Here is a 26,986-nt window from a genome sequence, read left to right on the forward strand (position 1 = left end):
CCCAAGTCGTGTGCCTGCGACTGCTGCTCAGTCTACAGATAAAGACAAGCTGAAGTGGAAAGGAAATGAATATGCAGGGGATAGTAGAGGTGAGATTTTTTCTCTTTTTGGTTCCATGAGAAGGACTGAGAAGATGCACTGCAGATGATGGCGGCATGTGTGAAGTATTGTGCTCTTTATTTATTCAAAGACACGTCTGAGGACATATAAGGGATGGAGCATAACTGTTCTATTATTAAGTCTGAATTTCCAAGGTCTTTTTCATCTCAAGGTTTCATCCATCCTAATATATTTTGTTAGTAGTAGGGAAAACCTGGTCTATTTGACTAAAATCCTACCACTACATTTAGTATGATATTACTATATTACATTGGCCTACCAATGTAATAGCGGTCGTACAATATAATATGAATTGTAGGATGCATAGTATACTACGTCTTGATCGCATTTGACCTGTTTAGTATGATATTACATTTGACTGCTTTAGTATGATATACTACGTTAGGTTAGGGGTTAAGTTTAGGGGATAGGGCTAGGTGTTATGTTAAAGGGTTAAGGTTAGGGTTAGGGGAAGGGTTAGCTAGCATGATAAGTAGTTGCAAAGTAACAAAAAAGTAGTAAGTAGTTGCAAAGTTGCTAATTAGCTAAAATGCAAAAGTTTTCCGGGATGAGATTTGAACATGCATCCTTTGGATTGCTAGACGTTTGCGTTATACTCCAACCCGACCAACCACCCTCCTTTCATTTTTTCCTTAAGCAACTGTCACGACTTCTGCCGAAGTCGGTTCCTCTCCTTGTTTGGGCGGTGTTCGGCGGTTGACGTCACAGGTCTTCTAGCCATTGCCGATCCCTTTTTCATTTTCCATTTGTTTTGTCTTGTTTTCCCACATACCTGGTTTTCATTTCCCTCATTACGTGTTGTGTATTTAACCCTCTGTTCCCCCCATGTCTTTGTGTGGTATTGTTTGTTGTAAGTGCTTGTGCACATGTTGACTGGTGTGCGTCGGGTTTTGTACCCATGTTGTTATTTTCTTGATGCCGTTGGTTTTGGAATTAAACTGCTCCGGCTATTACCTAGTTCTGCTCTCCTGCGTCTGACATCCCTGCCACCAGTTACGCACCCCTTACAGTAACCGGCTGTCCATACCAAACTTAACATACTGTATCATACTAATTTGACTGTCCCGGATTTACGTTTACTATGTTATGTCTAGTCAATGTAATGTAACCTAGCGTAAAGTAACATGTCATACTAAATATGTCATACTAAATAGAGTGGCATGGCTTTTAGTAAAATAAAATATGTTTTGCTCTAAGACAGGCTGGTAGGGATGGTAGTGGTAGTATACAGCATGCATTACATTGCCTATTGGTTGTGATTGTAATAGTAGTAGTGGTGCTAGTAGCATAAGGAATTGGCCCAATCAGATCAGTGACATTTGTATTTTAGCCATTCAGCTGAGCAGACCCTATTATTTCCCTGAGACACTGGTCCATCATGTTGAATTTTTGCCTGTTAGGCAAAAGAAGAAAGCTGGAAAATGTGGAGCTGATGCAGCAGGATGAATCAGGCCGATAGACAGGGGCAGTTAACACCTTTATATCTCCTGCCTGTATATTAGCAAAAGGCCTTTCACATGAAAGATGGGGCTTTGAACGTGTTCAAGGCTTTCATGATGCTTTAAAGCTAAACTTAAGCCTCAGACGGTCTCTTAATCTCCTGCTGTAGGTGTGACATTTGGGCCTGGGGATAGAAACGTACGTGTCTCAGCGGCTGTAGCTGCGAGAGTGACACACACAGGCAGGTGTAGAGATCATATATTCTGAAATTACATTACTCTTTCTGCCTCTGTCACATCATGTCTTACCGTAACTTTGTCAAGGCCTTTTTTCGGGTGTCTTTATCAGTGGCGGTGGGTGCCGTTTAAGATGAGGGCGGATGATATTGTATGTTTTTTATGAGCATGGACTTATTTCTTTACAGCATATTGGATGACTGTCATTCATATTCCATTTACCCAGCTCAATATAACATCGATAGGTTTAGGCTACTAAATGATACTCACATTTTCCCTGTACCCATCATGAGGTTTCGTTCCGTTTGCTTCCGTTTAATAAATGTTTTTCAACAGAATCGGCGGAATGAATACACTGGGTGTTTGAGTAGGCTAAACTACCTAGCTGCATTAGCTAGGAAGTGAAAGTGAAAGTTTTAAAAAATACTACCAAATATAGCTAACTCTCTCTCTCGCTTCTCCTGAATTGGAGGAAATTAATTTGTTAATCTGTTCAACTATTGTCTGTCTCTCTCTTTAAGTCAACTACTCACCACATTTTATGCACTGCAGTGCTAGCTAGCTGTAGATGATGCTTTCAGTACTAGATTAATTCTCTGATCCTTTGATGAGGTGGAAAACATGGCAGTTCATGCTGCAAGAGCTCTGATAGGTTGGAGGACATCCTCCGGAAGTTCAAATCAAATGTTATTTGTCACATGCGCCGAATACAACAGGTATATAGACCTTACATTGAAATGCTTACTAACAAGCGCCTTAACCAACAGGGTGCTTGTTAGTAAAAAATAAATAAATAAAGTAACCAATAATTAAAGAGCAGCAGTAAAATAACAATAGCAAAGCTATATACAGGGGGTACCGGTACAGAGTCAATGTGCGGGGGCACCGGTTAGTCGAGGTAATTGAGATAATATATACTGTACATGTGGGTAGAGTTATTAAAGTGACTTATGCATAGATAATAACAGAGAGTAGCAGCAGCGTAAAAGAGGGGGAGGGGCAATGCAAGTAGTCTGTGTAGCCATTTGATTAGATGTTCAGTAGTCTTATGATTTGGGGGAAGAAGCTGTTTAGAAGCCTCTTGGACCTATACTTGGCACTCCGGTACTGCTTGCCGTGCGGTAGCACAGAGAACAGTCTATGACTAGGGTGGCTGGAGTCTTTGACAATTTTTGGGGCCTTCCTCTGACACCACCTGGTATAGAGGTCCTGGATGGCAAGAAGCTTGGCACCAGTGATGTACTGGGCCGTACGCACTACAATTTGTAGTGCCTTGCGGTCGGAGGCCGAGCAGTTGCCATACCAGGCAGTGATGCAACCAGTCAGGATGCTCTCGATGTTGCAGTTGTAGAACCTTTTGAGGATCTGAGGACCCATGCCAAATCTTTTCAGTCTCCTGAGAGGGAATAGGTTTGCCCTATTCACGACTGTCTTGGTGTGCTTGGACCATGTTAGTTTCTTGGTGATTTGGACACCAAGGAACGTGAAGCTCTCAACCTGCTCCACTGCAGACCCGTCGATGAGAATGGGGGCATGCTCGGTCCTCCTTTTCCTGTGGTCCACAATCATCTCCTTTGTCTTGATCACGTTGAGGGAGAGGTTGTTGTCCTGGCACCACACTGCCAGGTTTCTGATTTCCTCCCTATATGCTGTCTCGTCTGTTGTGTCATCGGCAAACTTAATGATGGTGTTGGAGTCGTGCCTGGCCGTGCAGTCATGAGTGAACAGGGAGTACAGGAGGGGACTGAGCACGCACCCCTGAGGGGTCCCCGTGTTAAGCCCCACATTGGGGCTGCCCGTCAGGAAGTCCAGGATCCAGTTGCAGAGGGAGGTGTTTCGTCCCAGGGTCCTTAGCTGTCATAATTACTGTGCAAGTCTTTGGAATGGGGTGAGAACCATGGGCCTCCTAGGCTTTGTATTGAAGTCAATGTGCCCAGAGTAGGACAGATGCTAGCTGTCCTCCAGCTACACCATAGTGCTACCCTACTGGTGCTACCCTACCCCATTAAACGTACAAACCCCTAGACAAACCAAAACACATACATTCCCCATGTCACACCCTGACCTAACTAAAATAATAATGAAAACAAAGATAACTAAGGCCAGGGTGTGACACTACTGTAGACCTTCTTTACAAAACAGTGTTTTAATCAATTATTTGGTGACGTGAATATATTTAATATAGTTTTATCTAAAAATAATAACTTTTTTTAATGTTTCACTACTTACATTTTTTTAATAATTTACTGAGGAGAATGGTCTTCCCCTTCCTCCACTGAGGAGCCTCCGCTGGTCTGTCATAATTTGCAATGATGGCCTTAAAGGCACAATCCTGAGTTTATGTTTTAACCCCTAATGTAAGCCTGCAACTTGGTTTGGTATAAAGCTGAAGGATGGGTTTGGAGAAGTGTAACCATTGAACACCAGGAAATATCCCAGATTGTGCCTTTTATCATGACTGTGCTTTTCTGTGGTTGAGCGGTTTGTCTGGTCACTGTTTTATGGTGCACTAATGGAAGGAACTAAGCTAGATGAGATATATTTAATGGGGAAAAAGCTCAAAGTGACACCTTCCCTGCATAGTCTACCTCGCGCAGGATGACAGATGAGTAATGATATTAATAAAAATTTGCCAGAACTTTTGTCCTTTTTTCAGGATATTAACTTTTATTAATGAGTCCCATTCGATTCCCTGCCAGACAATTTAATGAAATGACAACTTTGAAGATATATTTTACACGTTCAACGTCCTAAACCTGTCTTAACGTCTGTGAGCAAGATTTTTTTTGTAATATATTAATAAATCCTTTTAATAATACAATTTTCCCTGGCCAGCCATTTTGTTCAATGCTATCTGAGTAAGACTGTTGTTTTCTGAGGTTTTTACTTATTCATATAGCCTTGGCACGGAGTACACTTTGCATTAGCGAAGAGTTAGCTGTCTGGTTGCCATAGTGTGATTGCTGCTTCGATTGTATATTTCTTCCACACAATACTTTTAATTATGTCCCTGTCTGTCCTATGACAGAGAAGCAGACATAACAGATAAAATATGATACGTAGGGAAAGAAAGTGAGGGTGTAATTATACCCTTTTGTCTGCTGTCACTGTCATTCTTTGTTGCACGTTATTTTCAGACGTCGACAGAACAAAGCTTTCAAAATGACTGAGAGAACGTTGATAGATTGGTGGAGATATGGAACACATAAAAAAGTGTCTCGGTATGCTCCTAGTATTACTGTACGAATTAGGTAATTGGTCACATGACAAAGCCAAGCATCATAATATTATCCCGTTAGTTCTCACATGTGAAGTCGGTAGAAACATGTGTGTGGGATGTGGAGGGTCTGAAATTATCTGTAACGTGATTTAAGGCTATAGCTTATAGCTTTAAAGCTATGCATTACTTGCTGTTTGGGGTTTTAGGCTGGGTTTCTGTACAGCACTTTGTGACATCAGCTGATGTAAGAAGGGCTTTATAAATACATTTGATTTGATTTGATTTAGCTGATGTCAATTGGATGACATGAATGTGAAATTATAGAGGGAAGAGTATGGAGAGGAAAGGGGGATTATTCCTTAGAGGTGATTAATTAGCCAGTTAACATGGCAGCCCTTTTTTCTCTATGGATTACTGGTGTCAGCTGTTGTTGCAGTGACAGGAAGTCCCTATAGGTCATACTTTCACACAGAAAGCTGTTAGCCAGTTGGACTCCAGGAGGATATAGGGAGGTTATGGAAGAACCATGATGCTAATGAAGGGAACTGGCTCGTTGACGGTCACACTTCTAAGAAGAACCCAACGTAAGAAAAAAAGGTTGTGATGATGTCATTATGGTTTCAGAAAAACACTTTTCAGAAAGTATTCATACCTCTTGACTTATTCCACATTTTGTTGTGTTACAGCCTAAATTTAAAATGTATTTAAAAAATAATAATCACCCATCTACACACAATACTCCATAATGACAAAGTAAAACATGTTTTAGACATTTTTGCGAATGTATTGAAAATGAAATACAGAAATATCTCATTTGCATAAGTATTCAGACCCTGAGTAAATACATGTTAGAATCACCTTTGGCAGTGATTACAGCTGTGTCTTTCTGGGTAAGTCAGTAAGAACTTTGCACACATTATTCTTTCAAAAATTCTTCATGATCTGTCAAGTTGGTTGTTGATCATTGGTAGACAGCCATTTTCAGGTCTTGACATATATTTTCACGCCGATTTAAGTCAAAACTGTAACTAAGCCACTCAGGAACATTCAATGTTGTCTTGGTAAGCAACTCCAGTATATATGTGGCCTTGTGTTTTAGGTTATTGTTCTGCTGAAAGGTGAATTTGTCTCCCAGTTTCTGTTGGAAAGCAGACTGACCACGTTTTCCTCAAGGATTTTGCATGTGCTAAGCTCTACTTTGTTTAGTTTTACCCCCCAAAAAAACTCCTTAGGCCTTGCCGATGACAAGCCTAGCCATAACATGATGCAGCCAACAACATGCTTGAACATATGAAGAGTGATACTTACTTAGTGATGTGTTGTGCTGGATTTGCCCCAAACATAACGCTTTATATTCAGGACATAAAGTGAATTTCTTTTACACATTTTTAACAGTTTTACTTTCGTGCCTTATTGCAAACAGGATGCATGTTTAGGAAGAAATTGTATTCTGTACAGGCTTCCTTCTTTTCACTCTGTCATTTATGTTAGTATTGTGGAGTAACTACAATGCTGTTGATCCATCCTCAGTTTTCTCCTATAACAGCCATTAAACTCTGTAACTGTTTTAAAGTCACCATTGGCCTCATGGTGAAATCCCTGAGCGGTTTCCTTCCTTTCCGGCAACTGAGTTAGGAAGGACGCCTGTATCTTTGTATTGACTGGGTGTATTGATATACAATCCAAAATGTAATTAATAATTTCACCATGCTCAAAGGGATATTCAATGTCTGCTTTTTTTTTTTTACCAATGGGTGCTCTTTTGAGGCATTGGAAAACCTCCCAGGTCTTTGTGGTTGAATCTGTGTTTGAAATGTACTGCTCAGCTGAGGGACCTTACAGATAATTTTATGTGTGGTGTACAGAGATGATGTAGTCATTCATTGCACACAGAGTGAGGCCATGCAACTTCTCATTTGACTTATTTAGGCTTGCCATAACAAAGGGGTTGAGACATTTCAGCGTTGACTTTGTAATGAATTAGTAAAACTGGCTTAAAACATAATTCCACTTTAACATTATGGGGTATTGTTTGTAAGCCAATGACACAAAATCTCAATTTAATCCATTTCAAATTCAGGCTGGAACACAACAAAATGTGGAAAAAGTCAAGGGGTACTTTCTGTTAGCACTGTAGTATGTGGAAGAATGAATATTATCCATGTGAGCATATGAAACCACCTTACACCCACCAGCCGATAGCATATTACACACACCATAACATCCCCAAAATATCAATGAAAGCAAAAAGTCTAAATTTACTCACTAACATTTCCTACTCCTCATTTTCTCCATCTTTGGGGGAAGAAAAAAGCTCTTCCGAGATCCCTGGTGAATTTTCTGAAATATTTTATGCAAGTGACGGATGCACATGAGTGTGGTTTGAGGGATTTATTTAGGTGCGTTTTTTTGGTGGGATTTTAATGTGAGTCTATGAGGAGTCGGGGCTGATGGGATGTCAGTTTAACAGCCAGGTAACCCACTTTTGGTTCGGCGCTGTTTACACTTTGATTACGAGAAGAGCTGAGGGAAGCACTATATCCCTACCTGCCGAGGTGAGGCATGAAGCTGGCATGCTGTCGACCACATGGATACACAACCCATGTGAACATCCACACACGCACACACCACCTGTGAAGTTTCTCTATGGCAGGGGTGTCAATCTCATTCCATGGAGGGCCTAGTGTCTCTGGTGTGTGTGTATGTTTCTGTCTTTAGATGACAGATGAGAGAGGGGCCATGAATATTTGAACAAAAGGAACAGTCGTCTGTCTCTGTTGGGCTTTGGGCTGTTTTAAAGATTCAACTGAGAGATAAAGGGAGAGCGATGAAATCTGTGGCGTGGCTCTGCCCCAGAGAAATGTAGAGTGGTTCTAAAACTGCAGCCAAATCTGCATTCTGATCTATGGAACTCAAATCTGCATTCTGATTTAGAAATCAGGTCATACTGTATCTGCCTTCTGATTTACAACTTAGCTATATCTGCCTTCTGATCTAGAATTCCGTCCAAATCTACATTCTGATAGAACCCCGGCCTAATCGGCATTATGATAGAACCCCGGCCTAATCGGCATTCTGATAAAACTCCAGCTTAATCGGCATTCTGTTAGAACCCTAGCCTAATCAGCATTCTTGTTTAGAACGGCGAGGTGTTGGACAAAGAGAAAAGCAATCCATATTTTACCTCCTCTATTTTACCTGAGGATATAACCTCTTCTGAGGCAGTTCACAGCAAACCTCTTTATTGTTTCCCAGCTGTATATCAGTGTTGTGCTCTGTAGCTCTCTGTAGCCTGTCACATACCATAGCAGCACACCTCGGGCACTACATCTTCTGTGTTGATGTGTTTGGAAATTGTTAGGGAAATTGTATTGTAGTCAATGCGCTGCCCCAGCCAGTACCTCTGCAGTACTTTGAAGGCAATCACTCCACATGTTGCACCCTCTCCCTCTCCATCTTCCATTGTGTTGCTGGAAATCACCCAGTTGGAGATGGACCCAGGAGTCTCATCTCCTACTCCCCTCCTCCTCCTCCTCTTCCACTCCTCCCTGGTGGAATACACTGCCCTACCTGTCAATCATCCAATGGAAAACTGGCCTCCTGCTCCTACTGCTGTGTGTGTGTGTGTGTGGGGGGGGGGGTATACGCTGTATGTTTGTGTGTGTATACAGTATGTATTTCCCCCAATCAGCCTCCACCCTGCTTTGATTCCAACAGATGCTCCCCTACCGTCTCTCCATCTCACACACCCACGCTTTCTGGCTGCTCCGCCACTCTCCCTATCAAATTCTCATCTCCTCCATCGCTCCCTGTCCCCTTCCCCTTTCCTCCATATCCCCCCATCTCCTTCATTCCTTATAACCTCTGACATGTAGAGTCCACCATCCATATGCCACATGTTCTACCACTGACTTTGCCCAGTAACATTTTTTCTCCCATAATTTTCATAGCAAACCTTCCATACAGATGTAGGATCTTAATTTTAGCCAGTTTGCTACAGCAGGAAAATACAGGAATGCAAATTATTATGTAGATTATAATTGATGGACTTTTTGTAGGGGTTGATTTCAAGTCTGAAATTTAAAAGTGGAAATTACAAACTTCAGAAGCCTTTTTAAACCTCAAATACACTCCAAGTTTAACATTTCCTGGAAAATTCTCCTGCAACAGGGTGATCAAATGAAGATCCTATATCTTTAATTGATCCCTTATTGACTACATACAAGCTGTGTTTCTCTATGTGTTTACAGAGACACATGGCCTGTGTAAGTAGCTGTTTGTGCATGGTTAATTGCAGATTTGACAGGAAATCTAAATCGGTGTGATGTATAGATGTAAGATCTTAATTTGAGCCAGTTTGCTTCAGCAGCAAAATAATCCTCTAGCAACAGGAAATGTGAATTATTAAGTGGATTATAGTGTGTGGACATTATTGTAGGGGTTGATAATTTTTTTGTTAGGGCAAATCAAGTCTGAATTTTCAAAGTGGAAATTACAAACTAAACTCAAATACACGACAAGTTTGAATTTCCTGCCTGGCAGGAAAATTCTCAGCAACAAAAGAGTGATCAAATTAAGATCCTACATCTGTATTCCTGTCCATGAGACGAGATGAGGAAGCGACACGGGTTAATGGGCTTTCTGCGCCGTATATCTCAACCCTGTTCTCAAATGTCAACACAGTTGTGTGTTAGTAATTAACGAATGATTATGTCACTTGCCTACTTAATTACAAAAAAAATATGAATTAAGGATTTGTTTGTTAATTTATGACTAAGCAGCTGGCTTCCAGCGGCATTAATACTGTTTGTTGTCGTTCCAAGCGTAATAATATTCTATCTGATTGGCTCAAGCAAGAAGAAATGTAGTATTCGTGCTGTTTCACCATGTTTCTTCAAGCTTTGGTTGTACTCAGGCCCAGTTAGTGGTTAGGAGAGAGAGTGGTTGGAGATTGGCTTGTGAAAGTCAGTGGGCAGTTATACAGCCCTATATGAAACTGTGAAAGTAATCAAAAGATAGTAGGGTTTGTCTTCTGAAACAATGACCCTGAAAATGATAAATAGTTAATTTGATGAGGTTTCAAGTGGGTGTTTATTGGAGGACATGTAAAATCAATGACCGATTTTATCATGCTACTCTCCTGTATATGCCATGTTTTATCTCCTCCATTTTCGTTTATCTTTCTCTCCTTTTTTACACCCTTTCTTTCTCTATCTCCATCTCACACTCTCCCTTCTTTCTCTCATTCACTCTCACTTTCTCAAGTCTGTCTCCCTCAGTCACTCACTTATTCTCCTCACTCACTCTTTCTCTCTCACTGTCTTTCTCGCTCACTCTCTTTCTCTCTCTCATTCTCTCTGCCATGTTTTTGTAATTGACAGATACTGAACAAGCCCTTCCCTTTACCTCTACTGCAGACCTATTTGTCCCTCACATGTTGGTTACACACACACACACACACACACACACAGAGAGAGAGAGAGACACACACGGAGCCTGTTATCTATGTCTGCAGTCAGCTCTCTCTGTGTGAACAGCCTGTCTATGACTCCCTGAAGGCACTCCCAAATTAGCACAGTCAGTTTAGGGCTCCATCAATCCATCCCTCCCTTTCTGTATACTTTTACATTTTCATTAAGCTCTGAATATCACCACCCTGTCACTGAGTTGTACATGACAATCTAGCTATCATTCACTCTTTCTGAGTGCTATCCTATTACTTGGCTTTGGGCATGTGATAATGATGATATTGCCAAGACAATTGCTAATCTTCTTATAGGTTCTTCAAGCAAAGTATATAATACAGTATATTGATTAATGGTGTTATATAGTTTATTCTACATAATCTAACATGTATCTATCCATATCGTTGAGAACAGATGACCTAGTTGGTCACCATTTGGACAATCTGTGCTGTCCTATTTAGAATGTACCGTTTAGTAAAATGTATGCAGTAAGCAACGAATATCATACTAGGCTCACCCATACTGAGAATGCAATATTGCGTTGTTTCCCGCCAGCTGATTATCAGCTGTTGTCAAACACGTGTCTTGAAAGACGGTTCTATTCCTCAGTAGGAGTATGACATCCTGGCATTTAAAGTAGTGGTTCTCAACTGGTTTTGCCTCGATGTCACGGTCGTTATAATAAGTGGACCAAAGCGCAGCGTGATCTGGGTTCCACATCTTTTTATTACAAAGTGAAACTCACAGCAAAACAAAACAATAAATCTCAAACAAAACGTGAAGCTAAACAATAGTGCTAACAGGCAAGTCAAGATCCCACAAATCACAATGGGGAAATGGCTGCCTAAATATGATCCCCAATCAGAGACAACGATAAACAGCTGCCTCTGATTGGGAACCATACCAGGCCAACAGATCATTAAACACCTAGATGACCCACCCTAGTCACTGTCACGCCCCAACCAACATAGAGAATAAGCAGCTCTCTATGGTCAGGGCGTGACAGTACCCCCCCCCCCCCCCCAAAGGTGCGGACTCCGACCGCAAAACCTGACTCAATAGGGGAGGGTCCGGGTCCCAATTTTGCCCATATTCTTGATGAAGGTTAATAAGCTCACTGGTTTGAGAACATATGTGAACGTCCAGCTCGATTCGGTCCTGTAACGTTGGGAGACGGAAGCAAGTTCAGGGAGTGAATACATTTAATGAATGAACGAAACATAATACAAAAGAAAAAACACGAACAACGCACAGACATGAAACTGAAACAGAAACAATAATGCCTGGGGAAGGAACCAAAGGGAGTGACTTAAATAGGGCAGATAATCAAGGAGATGATGGGAGTCCAGGTGAATGTCATTAGGCACTGATGCGCGTGACTATGGTGACAGGTGTGCGGAATAATCAGCAGCCTGGTGACCTAGAGGCCAGAGAGGGAGCACATGTGACAGTACCCCCTCCCCAACGCGCAGCTCCAGCCGCAGGATGCAGACCAAAATGACGATCCCGGGGATCAGGAGCGGACCGGTCACCTCTGCTGAGGCGCGGAAACCTGTCAATCCGGCTGAGGCGCGGGAGCATGGCTACCTAGAGCACCGGAGAGAGAGCATACATGACAGTACCCCCTCCCCGGTGCACGGCTCCAGCCGCAGGATGCCAAACAAAGGAACGATCCCGGGATCAGGAGCGGACCGGTCGCCTCTGCTGAGGCGCAGAAACCTGACGAACCGGCTGAGGCGTGAGAGCCTGATGAGCCGGCTGAGACCTTCCCGGTTGCTTCGTCCGAGGCACGGGAACCTGTTCACCCAGCTGAGGTATGGGAGCCTATCGAACCCGCTGAGAAATGGGAGCCTGTCGAGCCAGCTGAGGCATGAGAGTCTGACGAACCGACTGAGGCCTCCCTGGTAGCTGCGGTACTAACACCCGGACCCAACATCACCTCAAACATAAAATAAAATAAACACTCCTTGATGCTTCCCTTTGGTGAGGCGTTATTCTGTAACGTGTGCGTGCGCTGGGAGTCGGGAAGCAAGTTCAGGGAGTGAATACATTTAATGAATAAACGAAACATAATATAAAAAATGAACAACGCATAGACATGAAACAGAAACAATAATGCCTGGGGAAGGAACCAAAGGGAGTGACATAAATAGGGCAGATAATCAAGGAGATGATGGAGTCCAGGTGAATGTCATTAGGCACTGATGCGCGTGACTATGGTGACAGGTGTGCACAATAATCAGCAGCCTGGTGACCTTGAGGCCAGAGAGGGAGCACACGTGACAGATCCTATGTAGCAAAATTTTTTATTGTGTTTTTTTTACATAGAATAAAAGTACAAACTCAGAGCTAGAAAATGGTATATCATACACTGCAGTTGAGGAATGGGAAAGTGATTATGCTTTGAAAGTTGATAAACTTGATAAACCCCACCTTTGAGAAAATGGCCCTTGAATGTTTTGGTACACATACTGGAGAGCACTTCTTTGTCTACACCCATTCAGCATCGTTTACACCCTCTTAAACACCATCCATCTCTTTAAGGATTCACATGTGAGGCCATGTGGTAACCAGAGTGAGTTAGCGTAGTGAGCAACCAAATATTTCAAGACTAAAAGTGGTGAAAGTAGTCCTTGGCCTATATCGTAATCAGACTTTGGTGCAGATCATGTTGTTTTTCACATTACCGTCTCTGGTAAACGCAATTTATCAAATTAAATCTAAGTTTATTTGTTACATGCACAGGATACAGAAAGTGTAAACGGTACAGTGAAGTGATTACTTGCATATTTGCATAGTAGCAGTATCATTATTGTTGTTACGTCCGTTGTTGGAATGAGACCAAGGTGCAGCGTGTTGGCGAACATCTTACTTTATTTTAAAATGAACACCAAAAACCAACAAAATACAAAAACGAATGTAAAGTTCTACAGGCTATACAGCATCTAACAAAATAAAGATCCCACAACCTAAGGTGGGAAAAAGGCTGCCTATGTATGATCCCCAATCAGAGACAACGATAGACAGCTGCCTCTGATTGGGAACCATACCAGGCCAAACAAAGAAATAGGAAAACTAGATTGGCCACCCAAATCACACCCTGACCTAACCACATAGAGAAATAAAAAGGCTCTAAGGTCAGGGCGTGACAATTGTCTAGACATGTACACATGTTCATGAAATACAATAGATGACCGTAATCACCCAAAGACATACCTGGCTAACTTGATGGATCATGTAATATTGTCACGATCGTCTATAGGTGAAAGAGAGGACCAAGGCGCAGCGTGATTAGAATACATTCTTCCTTTTAATAATGAAGAACACTTAACAAACAATACAAAATAACAAAACGAACGTGACTGCTATAACACTGAGTGCAAACATGCAACATCACATAGACAATTACCCACAACCCGTCTAATGCCTATGGCTGCCTTAAATATGGCTCCCAATCAGAGACAATGATAGACAGCTGTCTCTGATTGAGAACCACTCAGGCAACCATAGACATACCTAGACACCTACACTGAACACAACCCCATAAACTCTACCAAAACCCCCCTAGACACTACAAACACCCTCGACTAGACAAAAACACACAAACATCCCCCATGTCACACCCTGACCTAACTAAAATAATAAAGAAAACAAAGATAACTAAGGCCAGGGCGTGACAAATATGTTTAGACATGTAGTTGTCAAGCTAGCTAAAAAATGAACCTAAGGGTGCTTTCAAGACAAGAACTTGGAAAAATACAAGGTAAAATCATGATGCCACTGGGCTTCAGGTCGGAAAGTCAGGGCTACAGAAAAAGGCCAGAGTTCCCGAGTTGGAATTCTGAGATGGATGACCATTCAAACCGATTTTTCCCAGTTGGAGGTTGTTTTACTTCCAAGTTCCCAGTTGTCTTGTCTGCACTGAAGTCGGAAATTTCCGAGTGAACTAAGCAATAATTCCAACCCATACTATTAGCAATACAAACTAATTGTCATAGCTAGCCACCATGCATAAATATATACAGGTAGCTAAAGCTAACCAATTAGGTTCAATGTTAGCTAGCTAACATCAGGCTATAACTAGCCATGCAAATGGCTTGCTGAGATAGGAATAATATTACTACACAGATCATATCCGTAACATTAGCTAGCAAGTTAGCTAGTGAGCCAACCAACCAGCTAACAGTACGCTTTAACTTGCAATGAAAATGACTTTCTGACTAAATTTGAAACGTAAAATATATCTGAAAATGTAGCTAGCTAGACTCTTACCCGTATACGTCAAGGATGCCATGGTTGCCCTTCATTTTTTATGTTTGTGTACTTGTAGTGTACCTTTATTTTCTCCCCAGTTGGTAGTTAGTCTTGTCTCATTGCTGCAACTCCCCTACGGGAGAGGCAAAGGTCATGCGTACTCTGAAACATGACCATGCCAAGCAGTGTGTTGGAGGAAACACTGTCCAACTGATGACCGAAGTCAGCTTGCAGGTGCCCGGCCCGCCACAAGGAGTCGCTAGACCACAATGGGACAGGGAAATCCCGGCCTGCCAAACCCTTACCCTAACCCGGACGACACTGGGCCAATTGTGCACCGCCTCATGGGTCTCCCGGTCACGGCCAGCTGTGACACAGCCTGGCATCAAACCCGGGGCTGTAGTGACACCTCAAGCACTGCGATGCAGTGCCTTAGACCACTGCGCCTGGTTGCCCTTAGTTTGAAGATGTAATCCGGAGATAGATGTTTTATACAACAGCCTTTTGTGTTCTCTTTTCGACCCCCTCAGCATATTTGCAATCAAACGCCAGAATTTTCTCCATCTCTTTACCTATCATACTCTGCTTCCACCGGCCATTCCAGTGATTTTGAAACTCAGTCAGCTTCTTCTTCAACACAGTTGATCACCGTTTCTTCCCCATCACTGTCATCAGAAGACTCCTCAGAGGCAACACTTTTGTTCTTCATGATATCTTTAAAAAAAGCTGTGGTAGAAAGGATTCTTTTCACATTCTGAGCAGTTCATGTTATAGACAGAAGCACGCTACATGGCAGACCAATCCGAACTCATCTCTCGGCATGTCCAACCCATCCATTATCTCAACTAACCATAGCTAGCGGAAAGGTTCCTGTCTTTTTCCATGGATAAACCAACTAGGCTCGTATTTTAACAATTATTTACAAATGGCATACAAGTTTATTACGGCACATGAAAGTTCACATGTTCCAGAAAGCATCTAAATGCCTCTCCTGTGAAGTAGTTCCTGAAACGAGTCACATATTGAAAATACAGTGATTGAAGAAAACATTTTCAGAGATTAAGTTATTTAATCACTCTACCTGCTTTTAATTGTTTAGTAATTAAAATTTGACTGGAGTATATATTTTTTTTTGTATTATTATTATTATATTATATTTTTCTTATACACCCACGACCCAGAGGTTTTAAATGGGTTGTTGGTGTGTGAGTAAAAAAAAATTATGTTAATGCAAGTTAGTGTTAGTTTGACCACCAGAGGGCATCTTTGAGAAGCATTCGATAGTCTTCCATATTGGCATTACCAGAGACGGGGAGGGCACGCGGGAGACCGGGGTTCGATTCCCCAACGGGAAGGAAGGGGTAGGCTGTCCTTGTAAATAAGAATTTGTTCTTAACTGATTCCCTATGTGTTATTTCATAGTTGTGACGTCTTCACTATTATTCTACATTGTAGAAAATAGTAAAAATAAAGAAAAATCCTGGAATGAGTAGGTGTGTCCAAACACTCGACTGGTACTTGCTTAATTCATTTGATTAATATTATGGTGTTTCTATTCCAAGAAAAACAAAAAACCCTATGGGTTTCCGTTAGGATGGAACAGAAAATATGGCACTGTACAACGTGATGGTCTGCAGCACAGTACTGGGCTATTTACCTAAAGACTCCCTGTGTTATGGGGGCAGGGTACACAGGAGACCGGGGTTCAATTCCCCGATGGGGGGGAAGGAGTAGGCTGTCCTTGTAAATAAGAATTTGTTCTGATTCCATGTGTTATTTCATAGTTGTGATGTCTTCACTGTTATTTTACAATGTAGAAAATAGTCAAAATGAAGCAAAATCCTGGAATGAGTAGGCGTGTACAAATACAAGCTATACAACGTGATGGTCGGGAATAGGCTACAGCATAAGTGGATTGGAGGATTCTAAATGAATATTTAAGGGGCATAACATTTCCACACCCTAATTGTAGTGTAACCGAACTTTCAGTTTAGCGTACTACTCTTTGCCTTCTCTACTTCTCTACCAGTAGTTGATGCTGTTGCTACTGTATGCAACCTCTTGCAAGCTAGTTAGCATAACAAATGACTAGTTAGACATTTTTCGACTTTGGGTGTGTTCTTAAATTCAATCTGGAGTTGTTGTTTTTTTACACCTAGCTCGGCTATTAGACTAATAATATTAGCCCCCCCCAACTTGCAGCAAATTGTTGTTACTGCCATCTTGTTCCTCGCCCTCTTCCACGCGTCATTCTGTGCCTGAGTGGCTCGCTTGTAGGTGTGCTGGCAGGATATGGCAGCATCTTCGGTTGTGTGTCAAGAAATCTGCAGAGCAAGTTTGTATGAAGGTCTGGTTATTCACAGGCAAATTGTTATATGCTATGGAGGTATATTTGTGTCTTTTCGTCAAGAGCGAACCTTTTTATTTTCAATCAAAAATTATTGTTCTGAAAGCAACTTTTTTCCGACACAAAGGAAGTCATAGCGGACACCTACGAAGAAGGACTGTGGGATGATGGCATCTCAGGTAAGCAGCACTGGGCGTTCTTCTGTCCAACTTTTTCATAGCTAGTAGTTAGCTCCCACGATTCAGTGTCGGTTCGTAACATTATACTATATTACATACATTCATACCGTAGAATGATAAATCATGCAATTTTTATATTCAAGCTAACCAAAAGCATTTAGCTACGAACGCCTGTTCTCGCCATTTTCAGTTGAATTAATCTAACTTTCTTTCATGGCAACTCATAATCAGGCCATGTCCTATTTGTTTCATAGTCTATATATAATCATATTTCATGACATTGTAACGGTTAGCTTTTTTTACAGAAGGATGAAAGACGACAAGATGTCTGTCAGGGAATGCTATTCTGATATGTCAGATGAAGAGTTAGACCAGAAAGTCAGTGCCATTAAGGCAAGGATGCCCCATGCAGGCTTTAGAATGGTCAAAGGAAGTCTCAGAGCAATCATCCATTATGTACAATGGCGAAGAGTTAGGGAGTCTTTGCAGCGTGTAGATGGTGCAGGTATCATTGCCAGAATGATCCAGCTTCATTGCATTGCTCAGCAAAAATACTCTGTTCCTACTCCCTGTCTCTCGTCCACATTGATACAAATCATAAATTGATAAGGTACTAAGATGTATAATGTCTCCATCAAATCTAAGAAGTTATTTAAACTTTTTTATTCTTACTTATTCGTATACAAATTTTCAATGATGTATGAAATTGGAGTTGTTCATCAACAGGTAATACATAAATAAGGAAGCAGGTTAATAGGTAATAGGTTAAACATTTCACTTTTAATTCCAATGCTTTTTTTCAAGATACAGCATTGTCATCTTTGGCGGTATAGATGGATTTTCAAGGAAGGTAAGTATATTATGTGTATACATATTGCATTTTTCCCATCACCTAATGAACAACCACAATACCAGTCTGGTGTTAAGCTTTCTGTTCTGTGTTGACGTATCCTGAAAAATCTGCTTCTTTAGATTGAACGGTCATATCTCAGTTATTGTTTTCATATCTACAAAAAATAAGCTATTTTCTTTACTTTCAGAGTGCAAACTGATCAAAGGGTCGCAAATGTATTTTCCTGTAGCCCATCCCAGCCTTGTGCAGGTCTACAATTGTATCCCTGATGTCCTTACACAGCTCTCTGGTCTTGGCCATTGTGGAGAGGTTGGAGTCTGTTTGATTGAGTGTGTGGACAGGTGTCTTTTATACAGGTAACGAGTTCAAACAGGTGCAGTTAATACAGGTAATGAGTGGAGAACAGGAGGGCTTCTTAAAGAAAAACTAACAGGTCTGTGAGAGCCGGAATTCTTACTGGTTGGTGGGTGATCAAATACTTATGTCATGCAATAAAATGCAAATTAATTACTTAAAAATCATACAATGTGATTTTCTGGATTTTTGTTTTAGATTCCGTCTCTCACAGTTGCAGTGTACCCATGATAAAAATTACAGACCTCTACATGCTTTGTAAGTAGGAAAACCTGCAAAATCGGCAGTGTGTCAAATACTTGTTCTCCCCACTGTAGATCTTGCCAGATGTTCACTGTCCAAGGAACAGGCCTTGGAAGCTTTATTGCTGGCAGAAGTGTCCATAACCAGAGGTAATTAAACTGTTCTGTGTTCTTTTTCTCTCTTTCTCTTTGCCTGTCTTCTTGTACATGGAACCTGTCTCACATGCATTAATTAAAAAACCCTTAAGATGTCAACTGCTAATTTTCAGATTTACACCACATAAACATTCAGCCATTTTCACTTGACTATCTGTTGCTATCTGTTGCTGCCAAGTCATCATCAAGCTTCAAGTGCTATGTATGTCTAATAATGACATTATCTTCTATTGTTTGTCCTCATGTGTCTGTTTTACAGCATAAAGTACTCTGTAGCCACTTAGTATGGACACCAGGTGAGACCAAACACACACAATAACAGTCTCTCTCCTTCACTTCATCCCTCTCCCCCTTCTCCCTAAATCCTCTAGGTTATATCAGCTGTGTTGGTGAACCCCTCCTGCATCTGAACTGGCTGACACAGAGGGCACAGCATGATCATAGGTTAGAGGTCACTTGGTCGGGTGAACAGAAAGTATTATTAAAGAGATGCTTTACAGTGAAATACAGATAGATATGGAGGCCATGTCCCAGAGTCCCAGAGTTAATGATCCAAGGTCAGTTTTGCATTTCATGATTATGATGATTATGATGACTGACTGTGTTAGAATAAAAAAGAACAAGGCTTAATCATGCTCTCTCTCTATCCATCTGTCTCTCGTCTGCAGGTATGTTTTAATGTGAGAGAGGAAGCCAGTACCGTCATCGCCACCTCACCCGCTCTAAAGATAACCTTCGGGCCAACTGGGGGCCCAAGGCTGGTTAGGAGACACCGCTAGAGACACTGTAATTGTGATGAACTGAGAGAATATTAGGGTAGCACTATAGTTCATTAATCATATGCTGTCTGCCTCTTTTCTTACCTCTTTCCTTTTCTGTCTTCTACACCTCTCTCCCCACCTCGTCTTTCTTCCTCGTTTTATAATGCACACCATATGTGCATTGAAGTACAGATTGAAGTTGTATTTATAATATAATATTACAATTATCATAATTGTTATGTATTATGTATGCATGTGTATTATGTATTTATAACACCTGGATAATTAACTTACTTCAATAAAACGTTTCACATTCTCCACTGGTTGAAATTAAGTATCTCATTGAAATATTATCCCGTGTCCTCCGATTAATGCAGATGAAGGGAGTTAGATATGCATATATTTTTGGTCTGTATATATGAATTACAAATCAGCCTTCACTTAAATCATGTTTCTAGTCTATTGCATAGTTACAATGTGTAATCATTGATGTCCCAGGAGCAGGAGTGGTAAACACTGTTGAAGTGTATAATTGTAATACATACATGCAGACATAGCATCATTCAAAGAATGGAGTTTGATACACCTGGTATTGGATATGACTGAAAAAGAATGTCTCACAGAGATTCATAGCTGAACCACACCTTTATTTGCCAAGGAAGAGTACATGATCAGTGAATACATTCAATGTACAGGCTACAATGTGGGAATCTCATGCGTGGTAATAACTACAATCATTGTATATAGGACTTGCATCCTTGGCACAATAAAGTTATTATATTCTACTCTATCCATAGGCTTCATTAATGTCATTCAGACTTGAAGTTGATACAACAACTATGATAGCTGAGGTTCATAGATTGGTATGAATATTTGGTCAGAACCTAACGTTTTAGGGTCCATACACAGATCGGCTACATACTGTAGCTAGCTACACATCCATAGGCATACAGTTATTTTTATCCTCCACTACACAATAAGCAAGTAAATAGTTAGCTAGCTATGTTACTTCAGCTGCATTGCACGGCAAGCTTACACAATTGTACATTCAATTTGCAGTAAATGCTTTAGCTGGTTAGATTCTTTACATCCACTGTTTTCCAAGACGACAGCCTGGTTTGCTGTTCTCAGGAGTCCCTAAAACATTAAACAACACGAATTACAATGTCATACTCATGTCATAACACCAGCTAGCTAGCTGGCTAATGTTAGCTAGTCAGCTAACTTGCTAAATAGCAATTTTCGTAAATTAACTTTATGACAAAAAAATATGCACAATCGTTTGTCTCTACATTAACTAACATATTCCTCTCAATTGTACATGTTTTGCTTGGCTCTTTATCATGTTATACTTACTTACATTTGCTTCCACCGTAATATTTTGTCTGCCATCTTTGTTGAAGAAAGTCACAAGGGACGGATGGCTCGTGTCAAATTCGTCATTGGAACCACTCGATACGATTGGTCATATAAAAACCTTGGGACCCAAATGCATAATGAGTGCTCTAACTCCCCCTTGTGGTGGTCTGGAGCATTGAAGCCGTGACACTGGGTACCGCGGTGTAAGCTCACAACTTTTAAAGGAGGAAACACTGTACTAGTTGAGAGTCGCTGATTTAAAAACAGAGTTTCCGAGTTGGAAATCCGAGTTGGATGACCGTTCAAAAAGTATTTTCCCAGTCGGATCTAGTTTTCTTCCAAGTTCCAGTTGTCTTAAACTCACTGAAGTCTGACATATCCCAGTTCCCGAGTTTCCAGCTGTTTTGAATGTGGCAGAAATCATGATGGATTGACAGCATGGCAAATGTATTCAACCTTTTCTGCATGTGAATGTTTGACCTTTTAAGCTTTGCAACGCTTGCAGCTAGCCACTGATTCCTATCAAACCACTCATTGTTGAATTTGAAATGTCCATTTTGTTGTGTAATGTTTATGTCCAATGGCCGATGAGAACCCATACATTTTATCGATACATTCTCTTCATATGACATTAATTGAAAAGGATTTGGCAGTAGATTGTCAACGTGATTCATGATGATGGCTGCTTGTCCAGCTTACTAGCTAAGATTTTTAAAGTATGATGTTGACATGATCAGTCCAATCAAAGCTACGGTAGATATGTGATTTTACATAATTTTATCTGTGGCAAATGACCTTGAACATTACCAACCCCAACGCTCTGTATAGAGCTAGGCTGAAATACCTGCATTTCGGAGCTGCCTTACTCAAGAAAGCAATAAAGAGACAATGTTTGTATGCAGCTTTATTAACTCAATTATAATTTTTTCACATTGTTTGCACACCGATAAGTTACTCTTATTAATGCCAAAATAACATGCAAAACAGGAAACGTTTTATGCTCTGCCCCACCTGCCCTGAATGACGGGTCGCCACTGGTGACTCCCCGTGACATCTTGTTTTCCCCTCACGCTGAGATGTATCTCTGCGAACCCTGTGCGTTGTTGCCGGGGTGGCCTATCGGTCGTAGATCACCGTGGAAACAGCGTAGCGGCGGTCTATCCTGTCAACGACGAGGTGGATTGTCTTCTCTCTTAGCCCACACACATACTGGCCACATGAATCAGATGACCCTAGATAATCACTGTCAGTATGGCGAATGGGAGAGCCATAACATCAGCAGTTAAAGGGCCAAAACCTTGCCAACTAGCCCGTCTTTCAGACGCTGACCCTTACCACAGATCTAGGATCAGATTACACAATCCCAAGAATAAGTACTTATTCTTACCAAGTGATGCTCTAGCTAGCAAATGACAGGAGAATAGCAGCTGTAACAGGATTGTAAGGTAGCAGAGCAACAGCACAGTGGCTTGGTACTGAGACATATACACGCATCCGTCTGTCCGTGTGTGCATTTGTGTGCAGCGTACATCTATGTTTCTGTATATCTCTCTGTCAGTGTGTGGATGTGTGCTGGCATCTGTGTTTTGTTGCTATTCAAACACAAATAATGCATGTCACCTCGCCACACACCAACAAAATGGAGTGCTCCAGAAAAGAGCAAGTAGCTACAGTAGCCCAAGGTAGTCATTTCTAAATGAAAAGGATGTCTCTTTGTTCAGTTCCATGAACCAGGGAGAGAGAAAGAGCGTAGCACTATGGGGAAGAGAGAGGTAGATGCCAGTGAGAGCTGTGATTTTCACAGCCAGAACATCACACACAGTCAGAATATCAAACGCACACACACAAATTAGAACAGCAAATACACACACGCACACATACATGCAGCACACACACACAGCCAGTCCATCACATACACAGTCATTTGATCTATTCCCTTCAATCAGGAGTCTTCCTCCTGCAGGAGAGCTTCTGTAGGGAGGAGATGGTTTAGATGTTGGAGGGAAACTCGGCTAGCTATAATCCTGGAGCTGGAGAATGCACCCCGCTACTTATAAAGCTGTACATAGTCCATCGGTATATAGCCCACCCAATTTACCTACCTCACCCCCCCATACTGCTTTTATTTATTTACTTTTCTGCTCTTTTGCACACCAGTATCTCTACTTGCACATGATCATCTGATGATTTATCACTCCAGTGGTAATCTGCTAAATTGTAATTATTCGATTTATTGCCTACCTCCTCATGCCTTTTGCACACATTGTATATAGATTCTCTTTTTTTCTACCATGTTATTGACTTGTTTGTTTACTCCATGTGTAACTCTGTGTTGTTGTCTGTTCACACTGCTATGCTTTATCTTGGCCAGGTCGCAGTTGCAAATGAGAACTTGTTCTCAACTAGCCTACCTGGTTAAATAAAGGTGAAATAAAAATAAATAAATAAAGAGACATACCCCTCGATCATACATACAGTGCATTCGGAAAGTATTCAGACCCCTTGACTTTTTCCACATTTTGTTACGCCTTATTCTAAAATGGACTAAATAGATTCTTTCCTCATCAATCTACACACAATACATAATGACAAAGCAAAAACAGGTTTTAGAAATTCTTGCATAGTTATTCAGGTCCTTTACTCAGTACTTTGTTGAAGCACCTTTGGCAGCGATTACAGCCTCGAGTCTTCTTGGGTATGACGCTACAAGCTTGGCACACCTGTATTTGGGGAGTTTCTCCCATTCTTCTCTGCAGATCTTCTCAAGCTCTGTCAGGTTGGATGGGGAGCGTCGCTGCACAGCTATTTTCAGGTCTCTCCGGAGATGTTCGATTGGGTCCAAGTCCAGGCTCTGGCCATGCAAGGACATTCAGAGACTTGTCCCGAAGCCACACCTGCATTGTCTTGGCTGTGTGCTTAGGGTCGTTGTCCTGTTGGAAGGTGAACCTTCACCCTAGTTTAAAGTTCTGAGCACTCTGGAGCATGTTTTCTTCAATGATCTCTCTGTACTTTGCTCCATTCATCTTTCCCTCGATCCTGACTAGTGTCCCAGTCCCTGCCGCTGAAAAACATCTCCACAGCATGATGCTGCCACCACCATGATCACCGTTGGGATGGTGCCAGGTTTCATCCAGACGTGGCGCTTGGCATTCAGGCCAAAGAGTTCAATCTTGGTTTCATCAGACTAGAGAATGTGGCTCATGCAATGGAATTTATTTTTTGTGATGTCTATTGAGTTGAATCAACAAATCACAGCACATATTTTAGCGCATATTTTACTACCTGCTTTGCTCCTATGGGTACGCTCGCGATGGCCGCCAGTCCACCCATTATGCCATCATTGACTTGAATGGGGACGACTGTTCTATTCAATCTATTTCTATGACAGCACAGGCAGTCGAGAGCGGAGAAATTGGAACACTTATTACGGTGACAGCTTTCATTTGGCTGGCCAATTACCGTCATCCAAAATTCCATGACCGTCACTGCCCTAGAAGGTTCCCTGCTCCACACACTCTCAATACGTGCATTGCTGGTAACCTTATGTCTGCCTCGCCGCTCACAGAATGGAATTCACAACACAATGCAACACAACAAAATGTATTATTATCTTGATTTAAAATGTTTCTGACCCGCAATGTAATTGTTCTGAACTGCGAGCCGAATGTTTTAATTTCACCCACCAGCTGAGTTTTTTGCAGCTCACCCGCGGGAACCGTGGGTATCCAACCCGATGCAGAACTCTATCTCACACATACAGTACATGAGAGGTTACAGGAGGAAAGCTAAGTGGGAGATTAGTCAGAGTATAATTACACCTGCTACACATACATTACACACACACACACACACACACACACACACTGTACATACACACACACCTGATTACTGTTTGAGTCAGACATAGAAATTATTGCAGTTAATTATTGTTACCAAATCACTCTCTGAAATGAGTGGATTGTGAAGGGCTTGCCTTTTGAAAGATCAAAGAGTGTCAATGAGGTGTAGACTGTCATCATGTTGAGGTGGTTGAGCAGCGTCTATTGTGGGAGTGTTTTCTATGGGAATGTGAGGCTGAGTTGGGTGTCATCATCTCTCACACTTTCCTGATTCATTAGACATTGTTGCATTGTTTTGTTATGGATGTACCTTTGAGACACTTTTGAGGTGTTTGGGGTATTATCGATATTTGTGGAACGTTACTAATATTCTACTTTACTCTAACCTACTCTAGTCTACTTCACCCTAACCTACTTTACACTACCCTACTCCCCTCTACTCTATTATATTCTACTGTACTCTACTCTATTATACTGTACTCTACTCTATCTAGTCTAATGTCATGGTCCTTGTCTCCAGGTTCCAGGAGTGATGCTCTGCAGCATGGTACGTCAGGGACCCTCCCCCACTTCCTCCAGGAGCCCGATGATGCCTATATCGTCAAGAGCAACCCCATCAAGCTCAAGTGCCGGGCCAGGCCAGCCCTGCAGATCTTCTTCAAGTGCAATGGGGAGTGGGTCCACCAGAGCCAGCACCAGTCTCAGGAACACACCGACGAGGGCACAGGTGGGACACACACTGATGTGACATAGAAACACATACACATGAATGCAGACACTTTTATGCACCTACCAACGCAAAAACATATACTGTACATTCACATGCTTGCAGATACTCATACATTCACATTCATACACACATACACACAAAAATATACATACACACTCAGAAACACTGTGTTTTTCATCCCAATCTCCCCATAGTCTATCATTTCATTTGGAGTGATAAAACGAGGGTTAAAATGCAGTTTATTGACTGTTCCCAAGCTTAAGTCCAACCCTTAAAATATTATTGCCTCACCATGTGGCAATTATGTTCCACACAGTTACAATCGAGCTCCTGCCGTCTCTAAATCTGTATTGTCTGGTGTCTGCTTTTGTCCAGTTACCTTCCCATCTGGCTCCTTCATGTCTCTGATGTGTGTGTATATATGTGTATACCTTCTAGGGATGTGCATCTTTCCCGTTTCGATTCGTATCAAGATACATGGGCTCCGATACGATACAGGAACAGTACGTTTTAGTTTGAAACTATTCAGTGCAATTTGGTTTGATTAGAAGAAAGAATCGATGCGATTCGGTTCGATGCAATAACATTTGTTGCATAAATGCATCCATTCTACAATCTAAATTAAAATCTGCTGCTGATGGAGCTCATGAGCTGGGCCTCTCTGAGCTGGATCTATCTGAGCTGACTTGTGTGTGTGTTTTTGTTTAACTATCCTTGTGGGTACTCACAAGGATAGTAAAACAAGGAAGATTCATACAAGTGGGGACATTTTGCCGGTCCCCAGGAGGACAAATTATATTTTAGGCAGCCAGTGAAACTGCAGGGCGCCAAATTCAAAACAACAGAAATCCCATAATTTAAATTCCTCAAACATACAAGTATTTTACACCATTTTAAAGCTACACTTGTTGTAAATCCAGCCAAAGTGTCCGATTTCAAAAAGGTTTTACGACGAAAGCACACCARACGATTATGTTAGGTATGAGCCAAGTCACAGAAARAGACAGMCATTTTTCCAGCTAAAGAGAGCAGTAACAAAAAGCAGAAATAGAGATAAGATTAATCACTAACCTTTGATAATCTTCATCAGATGACACTCATAGGACTTCATGTTACACAATACATGTATTTTTTGTTCGGTAACGTTCATATTTATATCCAAAAATCTGAGTTTAGGCAAGACGCTACTGTATCACTTGGCAAAAAGCCTGAGAAAATGCAGAGCGCCAAATTAAAATTAATTACTATGAAAATTACTATAAAATCAAACTTTCATTAAATCACACATGAAAGATACCAAATTAAAGCTACACTGGTTGTGAATCCAGCCAACTTGTCAGAATTCAAATAGGCTTTTCAGCGAAAGCGTACGATGCTATTATCTGAGCATAGCACCATAGTAAACAAAAGAGAGAAAACATTTCAACCCTG

General features: G+C 41.4%; 1 protein-coding gene across 1 annotated transcript in view; it reads left to right on the forward strand.

Moving 5' to 3' along the window:
* unc5da (unc-5 netrin receptor Da) overlaps positions 1-26,986 on the forward strand; it is a 323,811-nt gene that overhangs the window by 208,302 nt on the left and 88,523 nt on the right. Inside the window, 1 exon segment of the mRNA XM_070442482.1 lies at positions 25,346-25,552. Coding sequence (XP_070298583.1) covers positions 25,346-25,552 — 207 coding nt within the window.

Source organism: Salvelinus sp. IW2-2015, linkage group LG4q.1:29 (genome assembly GCF_002910315.2).
Source record: "Salvelinus sp. IW2-2015 linkage group LG4q.1:29, ASM291031v2, whole genome shotgun sequence".
Lineage (NCBI taxonomy): Eukaryota > Metazoa > Chordata > Actinopteri > Salmoniformes > Salmonidae > Salvelinus > Salvelinus sp. IW2-2015.